The sequence below is a fragment of the Rattus norvegicus genome, chromosome 1 (assembly GCF_036323735.1).
Source record: "Rattus norvegicus strain BN/NHsdMcwi chromosome 1, GRCr8, whole genome shotgun sequence".
Lineage (NCBI taxonomy): Eukaryota > Metazoa > Chordata > Mammalia > Rodentia > Muridae > Rattus > Rattus norvegicus.
This window is the reverse complement of record NC_086019.1, coordinates 207,659,694-207,684,412: the sequence shown is the minus strand read 5'-3', so window position 1 is coordinate 207,684,412 and position 24,719 is coordinate 207,659,694. Positions and strand designations below refer to the sequence as shown.

General features: G+C 52.4%; 3 protein-coding genes across 7 annotated transcripts in view; 1 reads left to right on the top strand and 2 right to left on the bottom strand.

Annotated features, from left to right (window-relative positions):
- Positions 1-168: 168 nt before the first annotated feature.
- Tssc4 (tumor suppressing subtransferable candidate 4) lies at positions 169-2,993 on the bottom strand. Of its 4 annotated transcripts, none has more exons than NM_001310046.1 (3): positions 1,751-1,868; positions 1,407-1,501; positions 169-1,326 (listed from the first exon to the last, which is right to left on the bottom strand). In NM_001310046.1, exon 3 carries the CDS (start codon positions 1,315-1,317, stop codon positions 352-354), a length of 966 nt encoding a protein of 321 aa, NP_001296975.1. In that variant the 5' UTR covers positions 1,318-1,326; positions 1,407-1,501; positions 1,751-1,868; the 3' UTR covers positions 169-351. The 4 variants fall into 4 exon arrangements, with proteins under 4 accessions (NP_001296975.1, NP_001296976.1, XP_008758371.1 ...); NM_001310047.1 differs by having other exon boundaries at positions 1,437-1,501; XM_008760149.1 differs by lacking the exon at positions 1,407-1,501 and having other exon boundaries at positions 1,751-2,993.
- Positions 2,994-3,318: 325 nt separating this feature from the next.
- Positions 3,319-19,139, bottom strand: Cd81 (Cd81 molecule). Of its 2 annotated transcripts, NM_013087.2 has the most exons (8): positions 18,803-19,116; positions 8,633-8,747; positions 5,906-6,003; positions 5,162-5,236; positions 4,847-4,951; positions 4,466-4,567; positions 3,986-4,072; positions 3,319-3,899 (listed from the first exon to the last, which is right to left on the bottom strand). In NM_013087.2, the coding sequence occupies exons 1-8, from the start codon at positions 18,866-18,868 to the stop codon at positions 3,837-3,839; spliced, it is 711 nt and encodes a 236-aa protein (NP_037219.2). In that variant the 5' UTR covers positions 18,869-19,116; the 3' UTR covers positions 3,319-3,836. The 2 variants fall into 2 exon arrangements, with proteins under 2 accessions (NP_037219.2, XP_063138178.1); XM_063282108.1 differs by having other exon boundaries at positions 3,319-4,072; positions 18,803-19,139.
- A 147-nt stretch (positions 19,140-19,286) lies between these two features.
- Positions 19,287-24,719, top strand: part of Ascl2 (achaete-scute family bHLH transcription factor 2) — an 86,680-nt gene continuing 81,247 nt past the window's right edge. The window contains exon 1 of the mRNA XM_063280143.1: positions 19,287-22,686. The gene's annotated coding sequence lies outside the window, so the exon portion shown is untranslated. The remainder of the gene's footprint in view (positions 22,687-24,719) is intronic.

Below are 24,719 nucleotides of genomic sequence, written 5' to 3'. Positions count from 1 at the left end.
CTGGGTAGGTTACCAGTGACAAACATCAATGCCCATGGCAAACCTTCACAGCGGTCCTCACTAGAGCGGGGAAGGCAGGATGAGGCTGGTAGAGATGCAGTCCTGTAGTTAGCTGCCCAGGACTGTTTGGACATAACTCTTGAGTGGGGCCGAGAAAAATTCACGAAATTCAGTAAATACTCAAAACCTTTATTATTCACCCCAAACAATGGGGCACAAAGGCCTTCAAGGTCCCCTGACCCACAATTCCCAGTCTCTGCCAGAGTTGAGGCCCACACATCCCTACTACAGAGAGCCCACACTGTCCCACCTGGACTGGGCAGGTGAGGAGGTAGAGCGATGGCACTGCAGTCAAACTGAGGGTCCTCTCTCAGACCCTGGCCCCTCCGGGTTACTATCCCTGTTCCGGAAGTGGTCTCTGCTCCGCTTCTTGCTGCCATGGAAACCAACAGTTTTCATACCTATGGGGCCTGATGAGGACTCAGGACGGGCAGCTTCTGAAGGCACTACCACCTCTGGCTGTCCCTGGTGGCCACTCCATTCCTCAGCCTCAGGCCCGGCGAGATGGGCTAGCTCCACTGAGGCCTCACCCCCTGCACCTGACACAACCCCCTTCTTTAGGACCCTCTTCCTCTCAGCCCTAGCCTCGCTGCCCCGCACTGGTTTGGTGAAGACCACTCTTCCCTCCCCACAGCTAGAGGGGTCCTGGTTGAAAAAGGGCACATAGTCTGTGGGGGATGCCTGGCTTCGAGAGCTCAGGAAGGCCAGGGCAGCATCACGATTGCTCTGCTCACTGGTTTCAGACACATCTTCCAGACTGTATTTGGTCCAACGCTCAGGGTGTGACACATAGTCAGGGACAGGGTGTACCCTGGTCGGGTCAGTGTTCCCATGCACTCTGCTCAAGCTTCTTGCTGGAGTCTGACTTGGGGGAGCCACAGGCCGCTTGAAGCTGCAATTGTCAACCACACTGGTTTGGGGAGCAGAGCACGGTTCCTGCCGGGCTGCACTCTCCAGACAATCAAAGATGCTGTGGCTCCGCTGGGAGAAAGTGGAGCTCATGCCTCGGAGGTGGAACGGCTGCACTGCAGTGGTGGGAATGCCCGTGGGGTGCGAGGGAGGGTCATCAGGGCCCGAGTCCTCCTGGCTCTCCCCAGAAAGCCTCTCTGGGGACAACGCTTGGACCTCCACACCACTAGGTAAGCTGAGGTCAGAGTCCGAGTCGCTGAGGGAGACGGTGTCAGAAGGCAGGGTGTCATCCTCGGTGGGTTCCTCAACCTCCAAGCCGGCCTCTGTCTCCGCCATAAGACCTGACATCCGTCCCACCTGTAGCAAGGCAGTCCCAGTTCTGCCGTGAGGGGTGTACCTAATGCCGCACCCCTCCCCGCCCTCCCGGGCTCTTTCACCTCCACTGTGTGCCAGGCGCCTCTACTCACAACCGGACCGGAGGCCTCGCGAAGCTGGGTGGCTAAAGGGTATCCTAGCGTGCACAGATGTGGAGCTGCAGGTTAGGTGGGGTTAAGGAGAGAGTCAACCATGAGATCATAACAGTGTGGACATACAATAGATGAGCGCTGGGAGATGCTGGTGACAGGGGATCTCCATCAGCGGCTCGTCCCATCACGAGCTCTTAGCAAAGCGCAGCCTCTCTGGGCACACACTGAAGGCACCACCCGGGGTCCGGAGGGGGAGGTGGCAGAAACAGGCACGGTACTGGCCTGGTCGCGGCCCTAGGGAGGCCAGTGCTCACCGTTCCAGCATCCGTACACGCTTCAATAACCTGCCACCTTTCCCGCAGCGTCCCGCCAGTTCCACGGGATTCCGGCCTGTTCAATCTCGCTTGGATTCCTGGGAAACCGAGTCTCGGGCTATCAGAATATTGTGGCTTCAGCGCCCGAGAAACTACAACTCCCAGAAGGCAATGGGGTCACTGCCTAATGCCTGCCGGGACTTGTAACATGTGTGCCATCCCGAAGACCGGAGCGCACACGGAAATCCACCCAGAAATGACGAAAGGGGAAAAGGCGGAGCCGTGATTCCCACAATACTCTAGGGTTAACTGCCAATCGCAAAGGGTTGAGGCTTCTAGCGTCGTCCGTCGGAAGCCACCTGGGCCGGGTCCGACACGAGGAAGTGCGTCACTACGCACTGCGAGCTACAACCAGTTTCCCAGACACTTCCGGCCCTGGGCGGAAGTGGTGCGGGTCTTGTGCTTTGTTGGCTTTCTGGAGTTGGGCGGGACCAAGGTCCTGGTTGGCTCTTGGCGTATAGAGACGTGGTGGTCCTTGTAATGGGTTGGTTGGGGCTTCATAGATTCGAGGCCGTTACCGTGGGCACTGCCTGTCTGTGCTTCCTGACACAGGCACGGACGGACGCTTTAGGTGCTGGACGCTGACCCTACTATTCAAGGCCACACATAATCCTCCTCCAGGCCTGGGACTGTTTTCTTGCATCCTTAGACACCAGAGTCTGAGGATCCACTGGGCTGCTGCATTCTCTCCTCCTTTACTATGTTCTTGAAGCTGTGCAACAGGCTTCCAACAGCCTTGGCCTGGTGCCCATGGGCCTCACAACATAGAATATAAAGGTTCCCTCAGAAGCCAGCCAAGCATGGAACAGGTTGCCCTGGCGTGGTGGGTGGAGGTGGCTGAGACCTAGAATGCCCTAGTACAAGCTTGGGGTTCACCGACAAATCAGCCTACTGCTGGGACCTGAATCTTAGCCAGGACTTCTCCTCTCTAGTGGCCAATTAACCCAGCAGCCTGGGGGAGGGGTGCAGACAGGAGTCAAAGAGAAAGACAGTGGTGGTTGCCCCTTGTGTCCAGGAGGTTGCTTTAGCCTGATCCTCAGTTCACAGGGGTGAGCTCAGCGGACTGCCTTTTATTTCTTGAGACACAAGCTAGAACCATCCAGCTCAGTGGAATATTTCCAACACCTAGATACCTGAGATGGGGTAATGGTCTAACCTTTACTGTCTTGTCCCTCAAAAGGAAAGTGTTCTTGCAGTTTATCCCCAACATTCTGTGCTGGATTCCCCTGCCTTGTGGCTCCTCCTACCCGACTCAGCCGACCTGGCATTCCCAACAGATGAGTGGAAATGAGGTCAAGGCTGGTGTTAGGTCAGCATTGAGCTCCCAGTACAGGGAGGTACAGAAGTGAGGGAGTACTCAACATGGAGTGCTCCCAGGGTCCCAGCCCTCCCCACCCACTGTGTTCCACAGGCTCTATTGGACCTGCTCACCCTGTACCTGGCAAAGTTCAGAGCTGACGAGCCAGGTCTCTGACACCACTGGCACAGGAAGAGGTCTGGCAGTCCCATTAGCATGCCTGATTTTTTCCTCCTTTATTAAATGACTGTTTCAAGATTTAATTACAGTTGAAGGTGACACGTTAGAAAGAATAAGTGCATTGAAGGCATAAGAGTGCTTACAAACCCAGCTCTTGAAATGGAGGCAGGAAAGGGACAAGGATTAAAAAGATGGGAGCGATGTGACCCACAGTGGGCAGAGTGGGTGGACATGGCCTTCTAGCTTGGCTATGTGGCCTCTGGACAAGTAGCTATGGAGGAGGTTTGGCTCAGCAGGCAGAACTCTCCAGGGGTCCCAGAAGTACAGGGCCCTGCCAGCTAGGGCCAGCTCCACCTCTACGTCCCCACATACGCCACCTATGTGTGGTGTCGGCTCCAAAAGGTGACAGGAAAAGTTCAGAACAAAAAAGACTCAAAAGTAAAAAGGCTAAGTGTAGCAGAGTAATACAGAAATAGTATATACACAGGCCATGGCCCCCAAGGTGGCCTCTGGTCATTCCAGGGACCCTCTGGTGCGAAGCGAAGGGCCTTAGTACACGGAGCTGTTCCGGATGCCACAGCACAGCACCATGCTCAGAATCATCTCGAAGATCTGCAGGAGGGAGAGGCACAGTCAGCACCTAAGACCCTGGGAAGGATGCTTTCTGCCCGCCTACCCACCAGAGGCCCTGTGCTTACCATAATGACAGCTACCACAATGGCTGCAATTCCAATGAGGTACAGCTTCCCAGAAAAGAGCTCATCGATTTTCTGATGGCAGTCTTCCTGCAGGGATGGCAAGACGGTGGTTAACAGTCAGTGGCTAAGTCACAGCTACCACCCTACTCAGTGATGGGGCCTAGGCACCACAGCTTATCTTCCACATGTAAATAAATGTAAAACACATGGACCTGCTGCCTGTGGCCTTCTCTATCACGGGGTAGTGTTTTTGACCTCACTAGTACCCTAGGGTACCAGTGTTTGAGGGACTACTCAAGAGAACAGGTTTTCAGGATATTGCAGGGGTTAACCCAGGCTGTCAGGACCCTGCATCCCACTAATTGAGATGGTCTATGGGCCTTTCAGAGGTCCTGCCTGTTCAGAGTGCTGATCTTCCTGGCGTGCCACATTCCCCTACCTACCACCCAGGATATGATGCCCACCCCCACTCCACGCCACCTTCAGAAGCTGAGTGAATGAGTTGCTGCTTGAGGGACACAGGCTGTTCCTCAGCACGGTGGTGGTCAGTGTGGTCAGCGTATTGGAGCCACAACAGTTGAGCTGCAGAGACCAAGAACAACACTGTCAAGGGAAAGATCAAGCCCACAGCACAGCATCACCCCAAAATATACACTTGGGAGCTGTCTGTCCTTCTGCCTGGTTGGTCACCCTGCACACAAGTCCCATTCCTCCAAACCCCTGGGAAAACGAGGCCCATTAGATTCCTACCTGGGGAATCTAATCATAGAGGAGAACCTTTCCCAGGTCTTGTTACAGAGATCTGGGACTCATGCCCCCACACACCCCACAACCTGCCCTCCTGCTCCAGCTTAGCTGTACCGTCTCATGGAAGGTCTTCACCACTGCCTTGGCATTGTTGGCATCATCATCCATCACAGCCTGCTGAAGGGCCTGGTCGTAGAACTGCTTCACATCCTTGGCGATCTGGGGGAGAATCATGGTCACGTGCAGCGAAGGGGCTACCACCAAGAGTATTCATCCCACCCCCCATGTGCTCAGCCCCATGCCACCTCTTCCACTAAGCTCCCAAGACCCTGCCCCCACCAATGGGCCCCAGAAATTAAAAAAAAGTACCTGATAACCTATGGGCTCAGAGCAGAGGGCATATCTCCCTCCCCAGTGAATCTGGCTTACCTGGTCTTTGTTTACAAAGCCCCAGATGCCCGCAGCTACCTCACAGGCAAACAGGATCACAAGGCAAGTGAAGAACTAGGAGAAAGAAGAGGTCAGAGCCTTGACCAGCAAGCCCAGGCCTAGCCCACGTGACCAACAACTATGTGCCAAGGGGGTTGGCTGTATCCACTAACCATGGCCTGATTAAGAATGAGCCACGTAGAGCCACTGAGAGATAGAGCCTGATACAGCCCCACTGAGATGGCCAAGTTGTCACAGCCTCCCCCTGCTTCCTATTCTGCAGGATATGGCTGGTGTAAGAAATGCAGCTGACAAGTCCAAGTGTCCACAGCCTTCACTGAGGCACATGCAGCAAAACACCCCGCAACCCTGACCTCAGTTTCCTCACCTCCTTTATCCTACAGCCATGGAAAGGTTAAACTATGAAGTGTGCTTCAGTCGTTTCCCCTGCTTTCGATACTGTCAGGGCCTCCCTCCCAGGCTGACCAGGCTCTAGAAGGCATATCTATCTGGGCTTCAGCTTCTTCTCCAGTAGCTAGTATGGTCAGGAGCACTAAGGCTGGCTTTAGGGGTGAGATGCCCTTCTGGAGTCTATTTTTTTCTAAAGTGAAATCCCTTTTTCTAAGATATATATTCATATGCAGACCCAATGGAAATCAAGCAAACAGGAAAACCAAAACCTTGGGGAAGACACGTAAGTTGCCAGAAACCCTGCTCCCCAGCCCTTCAGCCCTTTCTACTCACCGTCCCCAGCAGGCACTGGGACTCCTGGATGGCCCCATAGCACCCCAGGAAGCCTACAAACATCATCACAGCTCCCACAGCAATGAGAATGTAGATGCCTGGGGAGGGGAAGAGCTGGGTAAGCAGGCTGCATGCACCACTGCCTGAGATAGGAAGATCTGACTCACAACCACAACAGGCAGAGGTTAGCAATGTGCGCCATTTGTGCCTCAGTGTCCTGTGAGAGGAGCCGCCACTGCCACTGGAGGACAAAACAGCAATTCAGTGCCCAGAGAACACGGGTAATCTCCATTTCACAGGTATGCTCTGCTCTGGAGCCAGTCCCCCACCACCTGCACCTGAGATCAGGAACCCTCCTCGGCACTCACTGTAGAGGGCTGAGGCAGACTACCCACTTCAGTGCATGAAATGGGGAAGTGTCGTGGATGTTGGGGCCCGATGTCCAGGACTCCCAATACTGGATGAGTGTGAAGTCAAGGGTAAGCTAAGCCAGTAACCAACTCCAGGCACCTCATCTCAGGAACGCTGTATAACCATTCTGCTCACCTAACTCTAAGGACAGGAACCTGTGGGGGGGTGGCTGGAGGGCTGACAGAATGATAGGGATAGTTTGAGCAGAGCACCCAACATCTGCCACTGGCTGGGCTGTGAGTTTGCAGGGGAACACTGTGGCCCACGAGGCACCAGTTGGACCATGTCCCTGCCTCAGTGGCCACAGTACCCCTCAGCCCCGAGGGAAAGCACACTGTGTCTCTGATGAGCCCTCTATCTCTTGGTTCCTCAGTAGAAGCAGCCCATCCCCCAGTCTCCACGGCAACAATGCAGGGCACTCCAAGCTTCCTTGTACAGAGTCAGACCCATTGTCCCCTGCCTGGCCAGACCAGCGGAGAAAGTACCGTGGCCTGGACCTGCTGCCAGACTTAGAAACAGGCCAAATCCTCTGGCCTCACTAAACATGCCTGGTCTAGGGGAAACCTCCCACCAAGGTTGCCTAGAAACTGGTTTCACCTTTGCCTCCCAATGGGCGGAGCACCTTCAACCAGGTCCCTGTTGTCAAGCCCTGAAACCCCAACCTCAAGATGAGGTGTAGGCTGTCTCAAAGGAGGATACATACAGTCGGGCACCCAACACACAGGCACTGTCCCAGGACTTCCTAGGCCTAACGCATGTCTCACCTAAAGCCCATGTGGTGGTTTCTGGGATGTTAGGCAAGCCCTGAACTCACTCTCCTAAACACTGGACAAGACACCTTTTTCAGGGCCACATCTGCTCCTAGAGGAGCTCAGTTCAGGGGCAGCAGGAAGCTCCAGAAAGTCAATTCAGGTTGTCCAGGGACACAGCAGCCAGAGTAGCTCCTACCCATAGGCTATGGGCCTTGCTGTCAGCACCCAACCTGCTACACAGTGTAGTCCCTGAGACTATTTATCCAGTATCCAGGGGGCCATAACCCCAGATGGGCAGGTGGCTGAGCAGCTCTGGAACTGGAGCCTGGAGTAGACTATTATGAGAACATGAGGATAGAGACCTGCTTCCTAGGCCACCCTATCTGGGCTCTGCAGGGTACCCAGCCTCTCCTGCCATACCAGTGCAGAGTGGGAACACAGCCTTCCCCTTGTCTGTCTCTGATGCCCAGATCTCCCTTGTAAAGAGACCCATATCAGTTGCTACACAACAAGCCAGTGTCTGTATGAGCTAGTGGGCATCCTCCTCCTCCTCTGAAGGTACCAGATCCAAGGACGGATAGCTGGTGTGGGCCCTTTCCTACTAACAACCACGCCTGAAAACTGCTACCCCTCACAGCCTTCCTCGAAGGAGACCAGGTTCTGGCCCCAGCCTACATTGTCTGGACTCTACCACGGTCCATTTTACCCACGCTGAAGCTGTGGGCAGAGTATAGGGAGGAAGGAAATAGAGCGAGTCATGTGGTGACCAAAGCCCTGTCTGCTCTGGGGCACTTAGGCGGAAAGGGAGAATGCTGATTACTTCAGATCTCCTGGTCCCCACTCAGCCTCAAGCATGTCTCCCCAGCCCCTTCTAGGCTCCACAGGAGGAGGAGGAAGATCCACATTAGACCCCTGATGAAGGTGAGAGCTTTAGAAGGGTGAAACCATCTCCAAATACTTCTTCAGTTCTCGGGACACCAGGTCCCTCTTCCAGGGGGAGGAAGGAGGAAAGCTTCCTCCTTCAGCACAGAATAGTGGACCACAGCATAGGACAGCATAGCACAGCCGCTATCTTCCTACTTGAGAGGGAGGTGCTCAGTCCCCCACAGGCAGCCAAATAAGGCAGGTGCAGCAGTCTGGCCTCTGCTGGTGGGGGTGGGGTGGGGTGTGATGGGGTATCTGAGTCATTCACTGTCTCCAGCCCTCCCCAACTCAGGACTCCTGGGGCCTCAGCTGTTGCTAGCCCAGGCATCCAGCCCCACCCTGCCCAGGAAGGTTCACTAGAAATGTCCATGTTAAAATAAGCAAGGTCCTACAAGGCCCCTGCCCTTCCCAGCTGCTTCCTTTCAGTTTAGCCCAGTCTCAGATCTGTGGGGTCCCCAGCAGCACCACACCCAACCCAACTCTCCTCTTGTAGGCAGCCTCCCTCTCCAGCTCATATTAGGCCTAGGCCACTGTGGGTTCTAATGCCCCACCCACCAGATTCAGATTCATCAGCCTCTTCCTGGAAGCCCTCCCTGACTGTTCTGGACTTGTGACTAGACCCTGTCTCTTTGTTACTCACCCACATAGAAGGTGCTAGGTGCTGGTTTGTCTCCCAGTTCCAGGTAGAGAAGGCTGGTGGTTTGTGGATCATGGCGCAACCACAGAGCTACACCTAGGATCACACCTCCAGCCAGCTAGGAAAAAAAAATCAGGAACAATGTCATATAGAGGCCAGAGCGCTGTGAGGCGATGGAACCCTACGATGCTTATCATATAAAGCCATCACTTCCAGTTGTGGAGCCGGACGTCAACCAGGCCCCATGGGGTCTGCTCACTGAGCCACTGCCGCTGAGCTCTGGGTCCCACCAGCTCCTTTCATTGTAACTCTAGAACAGAGTTCAAGTGTACCTCTAATAGTGCACGACACAAACAAGGAGGTTTGGGCAGAAAACGTGGCTCAGTTGATAAGAGGCTTTGGCATGTAGGGAGCCCTGGGTTCAAGCTAGCACCACGTAAACTGGGTTTGGTGGCACTTGAGAAGTAAAAGCAGGAGGATCAGGAATTCAAGGTCATGTGAGTTTGAGACTAGCCTGGGCTATTGAAACCTTGTCTCCAAAATCAACAGGAAACATTTTTCCCCCTACTGTTCCAGATTGACCAACTGTACAACATTTTTATCTGAGAAGTGGCCACAATGAGCCCTAGCCACTCAGGATGCTGCCGGGCTCTCCCCTGGTACCCTGTCCCAACGGCCCTGAGACTGTGTAGAGACTGCTTCAGGTAGGGTACTGAGAACTCTGCGGTAGAGACACCAAGGTCTCCCTGCCAGGAGGACAGGGGTGACCATGTGATGTCACCAGGCCCCACGGTGAGAACAGACCAAGGGAAGCAATCTCTTCCCCACTTCTAGGCCTTCTCTTCTGGAAGGGTCAGTGGCACTCCCCAGTAGAGACAGCAAATAGAAACCAGAACCCGGGCCTGAAAGGGCACCTGCTCTTCACTGTGGGGATTCAGGACAGAGCACAAGCTCAAGAAAGTTCTGGGGAAATTCCCAAGCAGGATGGTCCCGGAAAGAGGACATATGGAACTCACCTACCTTCTTCTACCCTAGGATCTCGTGCTCTGCTTAACCCTCAAAGAGGAAGCTGTGGTGGGGGATACTTTCTCCTGATTACCATCGCCCTCTACTCCTACCCCATTCATGCGCCCTTCTTCCTCAGTTTCTCAGTCTCCTCTTTAGGTGTTTAATTCCATGTTCACACTCCAATCCAAGAGGGATGAGCCCCCAACCTCCACCAGAGCCTAAGAGAAGAGAGTGTGTAATATAAAAATCAAAGTCACACTGAGCACCTGTGCCCAATCCACAAATGGCATGAAGACTGAGACTCTGACGGTGCCTTCATGTGTAACAGCCCTAGTAATGCTGGGGATCCCCAGACCTTCCAGCACGTTACAGCGACAGCTCTGTCTACACACCCTTAAGAGCCTAGCCATCAACTTGGGCAACAGAGGCAGGAGGGTAGGGCATGGCACAGGCTCCAACAGGCAGCACAGTGCCAGACTCCTCCTAAACTGGCTTGAGGAGGCAGTGACAAGACTGAGTTGCCCTGGTAACCTGGCTTCCTTTGAAACATCACTTATTTTGTTTAAGAACTGGTCCAGAGGTCTTTCTGAGAACCTGGGCAGGAGAACCAGGAGGCACACCTGTTCCTCATCCTTCCCTTGGTGGTAACATGACCCTGCGGTGACAAACCCTGATAGCCACAGAGGCTGAGGGGCAGCTGGTGGGTCACCCTGCTTTCCTCAGTCTGTGGGCTTACCTGTAAAACAGTCGAGCACACAACCATGCTTGACTCTGGCTTCTCTAATGGTAAGGGGATATTGTCTGTGAACTGGGGGCAAAACAGGGTGAGAGATGCTGTTCAGCTGAGTCCCAAAGGCTGCTAATGTGGGTGTCTGGCCAAGCCATCACTTACAGACAGGTTTTATAAAAGAGTTGGGATCAGGGAGTTGACTCCAGAAAACTCTCTGGGATTTATTCTTTAACTGACAGACCTGAATAAAAAGAGAGAAAGAGAAAGAGAAAGCTAAGGATCTGTGGCTGTCAATCATAAGAGAGGCCAAACTGGGGTGGGGGTAGGCAAGGCATCTGGGAATAGGGACTTGGCCACTCACCCCATTGTCCCAGGGGCAATCAGAGCTGAATGGGAAGGAAAGTCAGGCACTGGGATGACTTCCTTCAGCAAAGTGACCCTTCACCCTGCTGCTCTAGGGAGAGGTAGAGGGAGTGCTGGGAAAAGTAAGGGGCCCAGGAAGGTGGGACAAGGGTCTTCAAGGACTAAGAGGCTGGAAAGAAACCTCAGCTTCAAATGTAACTAACATAACCAAAACAGATGAGGAACTTCCAAAACTCTATGGTAAGAGAGCTAAACCACACTCATGTTTTATAAGATGTGTACACACACACACACACACACACACACACACACACACACACACACACACAGAGGGCATGCAAGCACTGGTTCAGACTACTCTCCTGACATCATGAAGCACTAAAGAGCCACAAGGAGATTACGAATCTACCCACTGACCCCAAATTGCCACCGGTGCTCCCGGGTGGGGTGAGGAGTGGTGCTTCTGCATTGGCAAGCATTTCTGAAGTCTGCCTCTGAGAAAGTTAGCTGGCACCTCCCACTTACCACAGCCAGCCTTGCACTTCAGGTCTTATGCTCGTGTGTGCATGTCCCCCAAATGTTTCCCTGTTACAGCCTGACCTAGAGCAGTCCATATGTCCCCTGGTCAGTGAATGGGCAGACCCTGGGTCCATCTCATGGCCCGTGAGACAGCATGGAGGACAGTTCAATCATGGGGAATAAAAGGAGCACATAGAAGATGAAGCAGCTGGTGCCTTCTGACCCTGCTCAGATGAAAGCAGAATTCAAAGTTCGTTCAAGATAGTACGGTGATAACCCAACAGAAATTCTGCCGTGAGATGGGATAAAGGGGGACCACAGAGAGCCCAGGATACTCTCCTGAAGGTGCTAAGTTTCATGGAGTGTAAATGTTGACTATTATATGTCAAGCACAGCTTCAGAAAGCTACTTACCCCACCCTTGCTCCACTCCACAGTCCCTGGATCAGTGGCTCTGCTAAACTACATTCCCCAGGCCCAAGAAGGGGATAGGGGTGTCCAAGTGATTAGTAGCAGTCAGGTATATATATATATATATACATCTTGTCTCTAGAACCATAGGTTCAGAATGATCTGCAAAATCCGGGCAACACTCACACCCGTTTAAAAGAAGAAAATAAGGAAGTCTGGTGTCCATGGAAAATGGAGGGGTGCCACTGGATGGAGCCCCAGGTAAGGGTAAGGATGGTCTGAGCGTCTGGCTGTGTCATATGCCAGCTAGGGTATCACAGATCCATCTCAACTCCTCCACCCTCCTCGTCATTTGTAAACAGGGGAAGTGATACGCACAGGCTGCTAAATATGATGTCACTGTATTTAGCTCTCGATAGAGCTGAGGAGCAAGTGAGCCGTGAAGATTCTTACCGACAGCAGAACCTGGGATGTCTTCGAGAACCCACTCAGGGACCTAAGACACCTCTGCCCAAAGCTTCCTTTCTCCAGGTGGCTCTGCCACCTGCTCCTGTAGCCTAAAGGCCTTCTGCTTAGAGGTGGGGGTGGGAAGCACCCAGGTGGCATGTCCAGGTTCCTGGAGTTCCTTCCCTGACACAAAAGGATGCATTCATGACTCTATGCAGGATTATGTTGCTTCCTCCTTCTTAAGGACTAATCCATAACAGACTCAAACTTTAACAAGATGAGGAGCTGCCAAGCGTGCTGGGTCCCTGCCCAGCTGGGCTTGTGGTTTCCCAGAAGTGACTGAAAGGGAACAGGCTTGGGACAGTGTTCTACTCTGTGCTAGCTGCCCCCTGCCCAGCCTTGGCCCAACCTCAGATAGGGGCTTCTCTGAAGCTTTCCCATTGCTACCCACACGAAGCCCACCAGGAAGGGACAAGGCTCCTGAAACCAGCTTGGTAGGTGTGAATGTTCACCCAGATACCCCAAAATGCTCCATAAAGCTCACTGTAACAATAGCTTGTTCCTTTAAGTGACCCTTCGTGCCACAAGAGAAAAACCAAAGGCTGAGGGTTGGGGCTTACTCAAAGCCTTTTGGGTACGTGATGCAAACTGGAAGGTGTACCACAAAATGCCTGCCCACCTAAGCAATTTGGAGGTGCCAAGGGGTTCCAGGAACCTCTCCTGTGATGGCAGAGGCTGTGGAGACCAAAGGCAGTGGCCTCAAGAGGCCTTCCCTGGGCGACTGGGATAAGTCAGAGTTAAGAGGTTCAGAGTGTTTTTAGGGGCATTGGTTAGGTAAAGAGGCTAACTTAGGTGCTGCCTTAACGGGGGTCCTGGCATGTTCATCTCATGTGTTCAAGGCACCACAGGAGTTCAGGACCTGGTCTGGGGCATGGACGATGGGGACAAGGCCAGATTCTTCCCTGAGAGATAATGGATCTTACTCAGGCCTTCCTAGGAGAGGTAAAGACTTGCAGTCAACCAAAGGAAGCTCAGGAAGGAAGCTAGAGAGAGAGGCAGGAATCCTTGCTTTGGCCAGGAAGTATGGTTCCTTTCACAAGGCCCCTTGCCTCAGGAAGCCACTGTCCTAGCATCTAAAAATAGGCAGTAAAGCAAAAGCCTAGCTCTGGGGCCCAACTGATAGCCTGGGGGTGGTGGTGGAAAGGGCTAAGGCATGGCCACGGGAGAATACACTGCTGTCTTGAGGTACAGGAGATTGGGCTGGGCCACTCTACATGGTGCCACACTACACGGCTCCTTCTCAGGCAAGGAGGCTAGAAGTACCTTCCCCACCTGTCCTGTACCTGCCCTCCTCTAGGATGAGTGCTGCAGAGGATCCAGGGAAGCCTGGTACCCAGAAAAATACAAAGGGAGGCAGGGGCTGAGAGTAGGCAGAAGCTCTACATAGCTCTGGCATTACCACCAGCAGCACCAAGAGGCTTCCGTCTGTCCCAGGTTAGGCAGGACCCTCTGTCTCAAGGCCAGGCTGCGGGGCTGACACAGCTTTACAGGCCACTTTGACTATGGAACATGGCAGCACAGTGGAGTGCAGTTCTACCCTATCCCACTGCTTCCTCGAGCGGCAGCTAGTTGCTTAAAAACCTCAGTTCCCTTATCACCTGCAACGGGTCTGATAACAGTCCAGCAGAGTGTTACTTTGGGAGAGCTGAATGAACTGTTATCATGGTCTCCAGAGTACAGGAGAAGACTGTTTCCTGGGGCAAAGGCCAGGCCATTCCCCTAGGATGAGGACTTTTAGCCATGAAAAGTAATGAGAGTCCAGGTGATGGTGGCACAGTACCTTTAATCCCGGCACTTGGGAGGCAGAGGCAGAGGCAGAGGCAGGGGCAGGGGCAGGGGCAGGGGCAGGGGCAGGGGCAGGGGCAGGGGCAGGGGCAGGGGCAGGGGCAGAGAGGAGGCAGAGGCAGAGGCAGAAACAGTGGCAGAGGCAGAGGCAGAAACAGTGGCAGAGGCAGAGGCAGGGGCAGGGGCAGAAAGGGGCAGAGAGGAGGCAGAGGCAGAGGCAGAGGCAGAGGCAGAGGCAGAGGCAGAGGCAGAGGCAGAGGCAGAGGCAGAGGCAGAGGCAGAGGCAGAGGCAGAGGCAGAGGCAGAGGCAGAGGCAGAGGTGGAGGCAGGCGATCTCTTGTGTTTGAGGCTAGCCTGGTCTACAGAGAGTTCCAGGATGGCCAGAAAAGCTCTGCCTTGAAAACAGACAAAAAGAGTTGTGAGGTGAATGAACACTAGTGGGTGGACGGCAGTGATAGTATATGCCTGTCACACTCCACAGTATGTGTTTGTCACACTCCACAAGCCCTTGCAACACAAGGTCCCACTCCAGAGCTCAGGGATGGGCTTCAGGAGGACAGGTGGCCTGAGCTTCCTCATTTCCGCACCCAGCCACACCAGACATCTGTAAATACCATTGGGACCTTACTGCTTAGCTGCAGTACAGAGCCAACACTGATGCTTGACCACGGGTGAAAGCACAGCTAAACAAGTCACAGAGGACGCCACAGACCCACCCTGAGAAAGTGCTAATGACCCAAGCTGACATCGTGTATGGAGTGACCCGTGAGACAGTGCAAGGGAAACACAGGACCCTTGGGGGCCCTATTACCCAGCATCTTCTGCCCAAATTGCCTGGTTCCCAGGCTCTTGGCCTGGATTACCAACTCAGTGCTTTGGGGCTAGAAAACTATGGGTGTCCTGGTTCTAAAGCACCCCCTGCACTCCCATCCCTGAAGCTCTCCCCAGACTCCACATGAAGGAAGGCAGTCTCCCTCTCCCAACACCCCCTTGCAGTTACTTTGGCAGCCACTCCAGGATGCCCACCACCAACTGCTTGATGCCCAACCCCTTGTGAACAGTTCCCTCAAAGGTAGAGCCCAAATAGTTTGCATAACCCATGCTCTGCAGCTAGCCAGGCAGAATAGCTTAGACTGGATCTAGAAGTGTGTTCTTTCTCTCCACCCCCACCCCCGTTTGTGTGTGTGTGTGTGTGTGTGTGTGTGTGTGTGTGTATGTTTGTGTTTGTGGGGGAGGTACTAGGGGTCACAGTCAGTCACTGGCGTGCCAGGTCAGAGTACTAAACAGTTGAAGGTTACCAAAGGCCACTTCTCGGGACACCTAATTCTCTAGCAACAGTCCTAGGAACAAAATGGGTACCTATAGGACCACCCAACACTCACACTATGTCCTACCTGATTCCCTGGTGTCAGGGCCATAGGTACCTGAACCCTCTCCCACGAACAAGGGTGATTTCCTGTTCTCTCCCTAGGGCAGCTGGACCCTAAGCCTTTTACAACCGAGGTTCCAATCCCTTTGGCAGGGCTCTGGGTGCAGGAATCAAGGTTGGCAGTTGTTGGTATGCCCCTAGAGCGTCACAGAAGCTCTGTGTGAGGTAGGACGGAGCTAGAAGGCAAGTGCAGAGAGAAAGCCAGAAGGGTCCAGAAAGAATGGGGTCTGGGCTCTTACTATGAGGGGGCAGTGTGTGGAAACCAGAGTAGAGGATATCAGGGGGCTTCCCACTTCTCTACTCTAGCTCTGTGCCCCCCACTGCTCGGATGTCCTTTTGTGAAGCCAGTCCAGGGATGAACCAGACTTCCCCCTCTCAGGCAGCCCAACCCAATGATTGTCTTTCCCAAAGCCAGGCCAGCAGACAGCCTGGGGAAATGAGGGGAAGTCTGTTCTTCCACTGGTGAACCTAGGCACAGGAAGTTCTCATTCTACCCTGAGCCCACAGGATTGGAGCCCCTCTGCCGGAAGGAAGGCAGCAGACCGCTGGGTGACAGACAGTCATGTTCAGTCTGGAGAATTAAATGCCAGTTAAGAGGCTGTAATCAGCCTTTTGTGGTGGGTCTGGCTGCCTAGGCTACTGGAAGGGGGCCACCAGCAGCCTTAGGCTGGAGGAGCAGCCAGTTCTGTGGGGGAACACAGTGAAGATTGGTGGCAGCCTCCTCCCCTTAACTGACTACTCCTATGGAGACATTATCACACAAAGTTCCTACAGACCCACCCCAAGCTATAGGCTGGCAGAGCGATAAACCATCCCCTGCTCTCTTGCCCTATTCCCAGCCGGAGTCAGGAGACTGGTCCCTTTACCCCCAGACCTGTCTCAGGGACAAGTAACTACCCTACTTCTAAGAGCATCTTACATGGTCTCTGCTGCACACCACTCATTTTTCAGGTTTGTGACCTGCCCGGTATATCTTGGGAGTCTAGAACTCTGCCAGGCCCTGAGTAGGTTCTGAACTCAAGCCCAAGGAGGACTGGTGGGAGTGAGAGTGTGCAGGCAAGGGTGCCTGGAATGTCCCCTCCCACAGAGAAACCTCTTTAATCTTCAAACTGGAAATTTTAAAAAGTGTCCATCGAAACATTTACTGTCAACCGAATCTCCCTACATAAGAGCTCTTAGCCCCCATACCCACCACAGGCCCACAGGACCTCTCAGCCCCCTCCCTAGGCACTTCTTACTTCATTGCTCAGCTTCTCTTGGCCCCACTCCCTCTTGGATACTGTGCCCAGCATCCATTTCCTGAGCCTTCTCTGCGCCAAGCCCCTTGTTCCACTCTGGAGTGCATTAGCTAGTCTACCCACAATCCCAGGAGACAGAGACCCCAAGAACTCTCACTTTAGAGGGGAGAAGTGAAGACCATGGACCAGAGTGATGGGGTGGGGTTCCCCAAAGGTTCAATTTCATGACATCAGGAACTATAGTCACAGGACAGACCTTGCTACATGGGGCACAGAAGGAGCTCCTCTGCCAGGGTGGTGTTCACCAGATGTAGCCTGGCTCTGCACCATATCCTACTCACTGTGGGGCCAACATGGGTGGGGAGGAGAGGGCTATGGGATTGTGAAAGGATACAGTTTTTGCTGTTCTGCAGTCAGTAGGCAGGCCCCTGGGAGCAGGGAGAGGCTTTAGAACCGTTTCCTGGAGCCTTGATAGAGAGTACCCCAGGGACATGTTGGCACTCCACCCCAGCTGCCTGGGAAACAAGCAACCTCACCCAGCCCCAGCACTCCAGGGAGCCTAGGGGGTTCTGCCAGTTGGATAAGGTGGGTGGGCCAAAAAAGAAATATCTTGCAGGGTCCTGACATCCCACATCTGAGGTGTAACGGGGGTGGGGAGGTGGATAAAACACTTCTTGGGAGTGCATTTAACTCCTTGCATGGTTCAGAGTAGACAAACACTATCCAACATGGCTACCCAGTCAAGAGCCCAAGGCATGCCCGGGCAGAGCAAGTTTAGCCCCATCACCCACGCTGCTCCCCTCAGTGTGTTCCCTGGAGTCACTGTGACTGGTCCCTGCAGCAAGTCGTGCAGCATACATAGCTCCAGCTGAGTTTAGTCCAGTCCCTGCCCATCCCTCACATCTTATTACCCTCCACCCCACCCACACCCCCCCTGGGATCGTCAGCAGTTCACGATGGAAAACAGGTGTCCCCTGTCTTACACACTCACTCTAGGGGCTGTCTTACAAGTTTGCCCTCCCAGCTTCAACTTTAGAGACACACTGCCTTGGCATAACCTCATTTCTTTCTGGGAAGGAGGGTGGTGGGAAGAGCAGTCTGTGCACTGCAGTGGGGAGGGTGGCACCACTGTCCGGAGGAGTGGCCAGCACTGCCCACTCAAGTCCCCGCTGGCAGGTCTGTTAAGACTCCCCATTCCCAACCTAGTCAGGAAATGGAAAGAAGCCCATATGTAAGTAACCAATGGTTACTCGCAGCAATGTAGACAGTCGGGACCCAGGGACACTTGGAGACCCTCCTATACCCATGTCTCCATTCCAAGATGACCACATGGGTGTGCACCTCTTTCCAAAGTGGAGAGCCCAGCTTAGATTCTGTATATATGAAAAGATCCCAAGCCCCTGGTTTGTACAGACCCAAGATCATTGCACCACCCTGGCCTGCACCAACTCAGAATGCCCTCTTCCTTTCAAAAGACTCCACAGGATCTTAAGGGCCAGGCTGGGGCTGTAATCTGTGCAGGAGACGACAGACAAGGAGGAGGGGCAGCTGGGGGGATGGGGGTGGAGGTGGTTAGGAACTGGGGCACAGTGAGCAGCAGCACGCGGCCCGGGCCACCCTGCCCTCTAGGTCTGGAGCTCGAGCATCCCAGGGTGGCAATACCAAGCTAGAGGGTAAGCAGGGGTGGTGTAATAGTGGGGTTGATATCTCCAAGGCAAGTATGGAGTGCCCCCACCACTTCGAGGCCGCCTATTCAGGGGCGGTGGCTACGATGAGCTCATGGGGGCGGGGCGCCAAGATCCCGCCCTTCTCGAGCCCCCTCACTGCTCGAGAAGCAGGATGGTCCCCAAAACAACGTTCAGGAGGGTGCGAGTACCCCCTTCACAGCTGAGGGCTCTTGATTACCTGGCTCTAGCCCGCAGACTCTTGCACCAGTTCCCAGCACTCAGAGGGGACAGGCGAGCGAGCCTGATTTCCCGGCCCCAGAAGCCCCTCGAGCGGAGGCCCGGAAGCTCAGCTCTCGGCCCTAACCCCGCTGGCGAGGGGCGCCAGGACCCCAACCGGCGGTCGGAGCCCACAGGTGGCGCCGCAACTTCGCGGTTGCGCTGCGCCTTCTCAGCTGGGCCTAGCGCGCTGCCCGGCCTGGCTGCCGTGGGGTGCGCCCCGTCCCCAGTGGCTGCTCACCCAGAAGACGAAATTGAAGACGAAGAGCAGGTATTTGATGCATTTGGTGCAGCCTTCCACCCCCATGGCGGCGCGCGGCCTGCGGAGCTTGGGTTGGTCCTGGAGCGGGCGGTCTGGGGACGCAGTACCGGAGTCCGGGACTGGAAGATAGCCTGGGTCGCTTGAGGGCCGGAGAACTGCGGTGCGGCTATTGAGACGTAGGGTAGAGAAGGGTTGGAGGCCTAGCCGGAGGCGCTAGAGTCGCTACCGCTTTGAAGCAAGGGCGCGCTCGCTCAGACCGGGCGCGCGCCGAGCTCTTCACTCTTTATAGACCGCTAGGTCCGGCCCCTCTGAGGCCCCGCCCCTAGGACGCTCCGCCCCTGGCCCCGCCTCCCGCCTGCGGGGTGCCCGGGCCAGGGGTGCTTGGGTGGGTGCTGCCACCTCAGTCCCAGAGTAAGTGTTCGGGAACTCGGTGCAGCTGGTTCTTGGGGCCTGGGTGCACTGTGCCTGCGCAGGATGAACCTCCAGGTTTCCTGAGGGTTCCCAACCCTCGGGGCAGGTCCCTGGGTCGTGACTGAGAATGGCACCCCCCCCACACACACACACCCCTCCCCGAAGAAGCCCCACTTACTTCCTCCTGTACTTGCCTTGGACTTTCCCAGAGGGTTCTCTAGTAGAGGTGTCTCGACAAAAGGTCTTGAAAGTTAGCATGTTTTGTTTATAATGATCTCCCAGGCAGCAATTCCGTGGACTTGAAGGTCTAGAATGGAATTCTTTGTAGCATTGCTAATCCTCTATCTCTGCAGAGTCCCTGGCTGCAGTTCTGGAGAGTGCGTTTGGGAAGGTCAATAGTGTACCCAATGTCTCTAGCCAGTCTTGTGTCTGGAGAACCCTCAGGGGCACCTTCAAATACAATATTCATGCCATTCTGGCTGTGCCTTCCAAGAGTCCATCCTCCATCCTCTGGCTGGTTTCCTGAGAGTTGGGATTATAAGGAAGTGAGGAAAAATTCAGAGGGTGGAGGTGCTCCCTTCCCAGGTGAGGAATGGCTGCTGTCGCCATAGATAATATTCCTGTGAAATCTTGGCACTCCCTTCCCCAAGCTGGAAGGCAATGGGGCTTCTTCATCAGCAGGGACTCACTGGGAACCACAGAAAGGCCAGTTCTCAAGACGCAGCCTTTTCCAGTTCACTCCATGTTCTTAAATCTTTGGGCAGTTAAGGACATGTTCCCTATGGGAATCACATCTGGCACCCCTCTGGCTACAGGCACTGGAAATATGTTCAAAAGGAATACATATATATGTAAAAGAAATGAATATATGTAAAACAGAGGAATATATTACAAAGGAATGTGTATATATATATATATATAGAGAGAGAGAGAGAGACAGACAGACAGACAGACAGACAGAATATCTCACTATGTAGCCCTGCCTCCTGGAACTCACAGGGCTCTGCCTACCCCTGCTTCTTAAGTGCTGAGACTATAGGTGTTCAGGACACCATGCCCAGTAGTCTAAAGAACGAATTTGGAACTTTGTATAATATACATGTAAACCTGATGATTGGCCAGTAGCTTCCCGGGTGGAGTTACTCTCTCTACTCTGCTAGGCTAGTAGGTTTCTTGAGTTAATTTGTACATTTGGCTTCAGGCTGGTATAGCTGCTGGTATAGTAAAGGATTTATGGTTCCTGGAGGCTGACGTGGTGTCACAATAACAGTAACTCAAGCTACCAATGCTGGAGTAATATCACAATAAAAGCCATTTGAGTCCCCAGGAGGGAGTCTCTGAGGATTCTTTATTATTCTTTTTATTAAAAGGGGGACAAGAATAATTCTTGCATGTGCAGAGATGGGCACCTATTTTCTCATCAGCTCTCCACTGTCTCTAGTGATGGGGATGCCTCATGCCTAAAGTGGGATTACACATTGAAGGTCATGCAGGGCCAGCTGTTTTGTCTATGTACAGTGTGAAACATCTGGGTTTTAGTGGATGCCATTGTGTTCCCAGAACTGCTCCTAGTGCTATGGACAGCCTAGGAGCCAAGGCTACTACTCTCTTTGAGGCCCTTAGGCTCTGGTCACATACGTGCCAAGGAGAGAATTTCCAAGATGTTTGACCAATCATGGTGGGGAATTTTTTGTAAAGCAGTTTTCCTCCAAATTAAAACATTCCTTTCTGGAGGGAAGGTATTAAGACTTAGGAAATGAACAACTAACAAGTTTCAGATGTTCCTGAAACTTACAAGGCCCTTCCTCTCTAAAGATAAATAATTAGGAGGACAGACAATGCTTTGACCTATTCAAGTGCCTTTCTCCAGGGTTCCAGCTTTTGTGAACCATCACCTATGCTGAAGTTTTTGGTGATATAGCTCCCTTTGAGTTGTCTCTGATGCTGTAAGTAACCCCTCGTCCATACTCCTGAAATAGCCCAAATCAACTGATTGGTTTACCAAGTTGGGCTTTGGTAAGATCTTTCTCTGGTCTATTGTCAGTTCCCTATCTGGAGTGAATGGATGTTTATGTTGCATCTTCCCAGGAAATAGGAACACATTTATTAGACCTGCACTATGTGTCTTAGAGGAGCTAAGATGGCTCCAGACTCTCACACCTGAAAAGCCTTGTGAAAAGGGCGAGGTACAAAAAAAGGAAGCTTTTGAACCAGGAACAGATATAGACTGAAGAAGGCCAGGCAGGTCTGAGTTAGGTGGAAGGCAGACTTAGGCTGCATTCTGTTCCGATTGAAGGGGTTGGTGTAGGGAACAATCTCATAGGTTCCAGGAGACTTGCTGAGATGGCTGGTTGGTTGCAAGAGTATGTGGGACTGCCTTTCAGGACCTGCACCTGTGAGTACCACATCTTAAGTGCCTTGCCTAACATCCTGCCAGTCTGGCCTTATGAGGTCATGGGGGGAACAAAGAGGCCCACTTGGTAGGACATGTGTCCTACCCAATGTGCACCCAAGAGTGCATCAGAAATTGTCCTCTGTGGTTAGCTCGGCCTGAGCTTTCTGGGTTCCAAGAAACCAGTGATGGAGGCAGATGTGCTGTGTTAAGGAATGGGGGAGGAAGCCCAAGCCCAGGATAGGAGGTTTCTCTTTGCTTTCCCTTGTCCACCAGGAAAGTGGGAAGAACAGGTCTTCATAGCCAGGGCTTGTCTCAAAATTCTCCTGACTGTATGACTTTGTACTGGCTTCTCAGTGTCCCCAAGTGTGACAGAGTTGCTGCAGAGAGTCTCTAAGTGCATAAGGGCAATATGTCCTTGTCACTTACAGCAGGGCCTGGTCTGTGGGAAAGTCAAGGTCAAGCCCTTTTTGGCCCAGTCCCAGAGTCCTGTGACTCACTCCACAGAGGAGTCCTGCTGTGTGCATTTGGCAGGAGGTAGGGGATTTTGTTGCAGAACCACTCTTGTTTCTTAGTTTCCTAAAATTTGTGAAGACTACCCAAACTGGGCTACTTATGTAGGGCTTGCTCAAGCAAAGAGGTTGGCCGCTGCCATTACTTCTGCTTGCTAGAAATTCATATGCAGGTCAGGGAGCAAGACAGCTGTGTACTGAAAGATCTCAGCATCCAAAAACAGCCGAGCAGTGCCAGAGAAAACTCTTGTGAGCATCTCCACAGTCATAGGAAATGCAGTTCTCTACTTTCCAAGCGCCACAACTCTCCTGATAAAATACTTCATTCAACAGCAATAGAAGGGGATCTGTCCTCCAGACCTGAGGAAAGACTGAAGATTCATACAAGTCCTGTACCTATGTCTTCTCGAGGAAGACTGAAGGCTCCTCACCCACAAAATCCAGGCAAAACAAGATGAAGTGAACAAGACAGTCTTGGCATTTCTCCCCAGGGTTCTGGGAAGGATGATCCGGCAAGAAGGAAAAATGCCGTTCGGGATTGGATGCTGGTAAATATTTAAAATCTCCTGTGAGACAGGCATGTTGTGAGGGAGTTTCTAGACTGGGTTGACTGAAGAGGGAAAGCCCACCCTAAGTGTGAGCGGCACCATTCCATGGACTTGGGATCTATACTGAATAAAAATCAGAAAAGTGAGCAGAAGGCCAGTAGTTTATCTCTGCTTCCTGATCCTGGGTGTTATGTAACAAGCTGCTTTCCCTATTGTTATGAACTATACCCTTGAACTGGGAGCCTAAATAAATCTTTTCTTCTTTACGTCACCTTGTCAGGTATTTTCAGCACAGGAATGAGACAAGGCAATGAACAGTTGTATGAGTAAACGTGTTTAACAATGTGGCAGATAAAAAAAATCAGTATGCAAAAGACAAAACGCATTTCTATAGACCAGTAGTAAATAATCCAAAATGGAGTCTAAATGATGATCTCATTTAGAAAAGGAGCAGAAAGAACAAAACATCAAGGGATAAAGTCTTGATGTGTGAGACTTGCAGACTTGGAAGAAACCAAGTATCTAACCATATTTGAGAGGATCTGACCTTCACAAGCCAAAGACAAAATTATCATTCAGGTCCTAACACTTCAGAAGTTGTCTGGCTGTTTATGCTAATTCTAAATTCAATTCAATTAAAAAATACATTTTATTTATTTATTCTTTCTCTCTCTCTCTCTCTCTGTGTGTGTGCACATGTGCATGCTATAGCATGTGTGTGTAAGTCAGAGTACAACTAGAGTCTCTGCTTCCACCATGTCGGGTCCTAGGGATTGAACTGAAGTCACCAAGCTTGGCCACAAGCTCCTTTAGCCACTGAACCATCTTGCAAGACTTGATCCTAAATTCACAGAGAAAGGCAAAGGACTAAGGATAGCCAAAATGATTTTGAAAAAGATTGAAAGATGGAGGGTTTATACTTCTTGATTCACACTACAGAGCAAGAGTAGTCAGGAGAGTATAGTTCTAAAGTCAGGGATGGTAGAACATGGCTGTACTTCTAGCATTTAAAGGGTGAGGGCAGGAGAGTCGGGAGTTCAAAGCCAGTCTCGTCTATATGGGACCTTGTCTCCAAAAGGGGAGGTGGGAGAGACAGAGGAGCAGCATAAGGATAGCTATTTTAGTCTGCTTCCTCCTGCTGTGATAAATACCAGGACCGAAAGTAATTGGGGGAGTGTTTTAATTAGGGTTGCTACTGCTGCGATGAAACCCCATGACCAAAGCAACTTAGGGAGGAAGGTGTTTATTTGGCTTACACTTCCATACAATTGTTAATCACCGAATGCGGTTAGAACAGGAATCAAAACAGGGCAGGAGCCTGGAGGCCGGAGCTGATGCAGAGGCCATGGAGGGGTGCTGCTTACTGTCTTGCTCACCACAGCTTGCTCAGCCTGCTTTTTTATAGAACCCTAGGGCTAGCATCACCCACAATGGGCTGGCCCCTCCCTCACCAATCACTAATTAAGACAATGCCTCATGGGCTTACCTATCTTGTGGAAACCTAATTTTATCTCCTTTTTTCTGTTTCATTTTTGGAGGCATTTTTAAAATTGAGGTTCCCCTCTCTCGGCTGACTTTAGTCAGTTGACATAGAACTCTCCAGCACCAGGAGGAAATAATTTATTTGGCTTATGCATACCAATCACAGTTCATCATTGTGGAAAACCAAGACAGGGACCGAAGCAGAGGCCATGGAGGGATGCTGCTTATTGACTTGCTCCTCCTCGGTTCCCTCATTTGCTATTTTAGACAATCCAGGACAGCTCACTCAGGGGTGACACCATCCACTATCTGAACCCTCCCAAGACTTGTCCACAGGCCAACTCGATGGAGGCCCTTCCTCAATTGAGGCTCCCTCTTCCCAGGTGATACCAGCTTGTGCCAGGTTGACAAAAACAGAAACAACAACAACAACAAACAAAGCAAAAAACTAACCAGCACAATAGCAATGGGGATCAATGGAATAAATAGAATTGAAATTCTCGAAACAGATCTTTGGTTTTAAATGAGAGGACAAGACAGTTCAGTGGGGG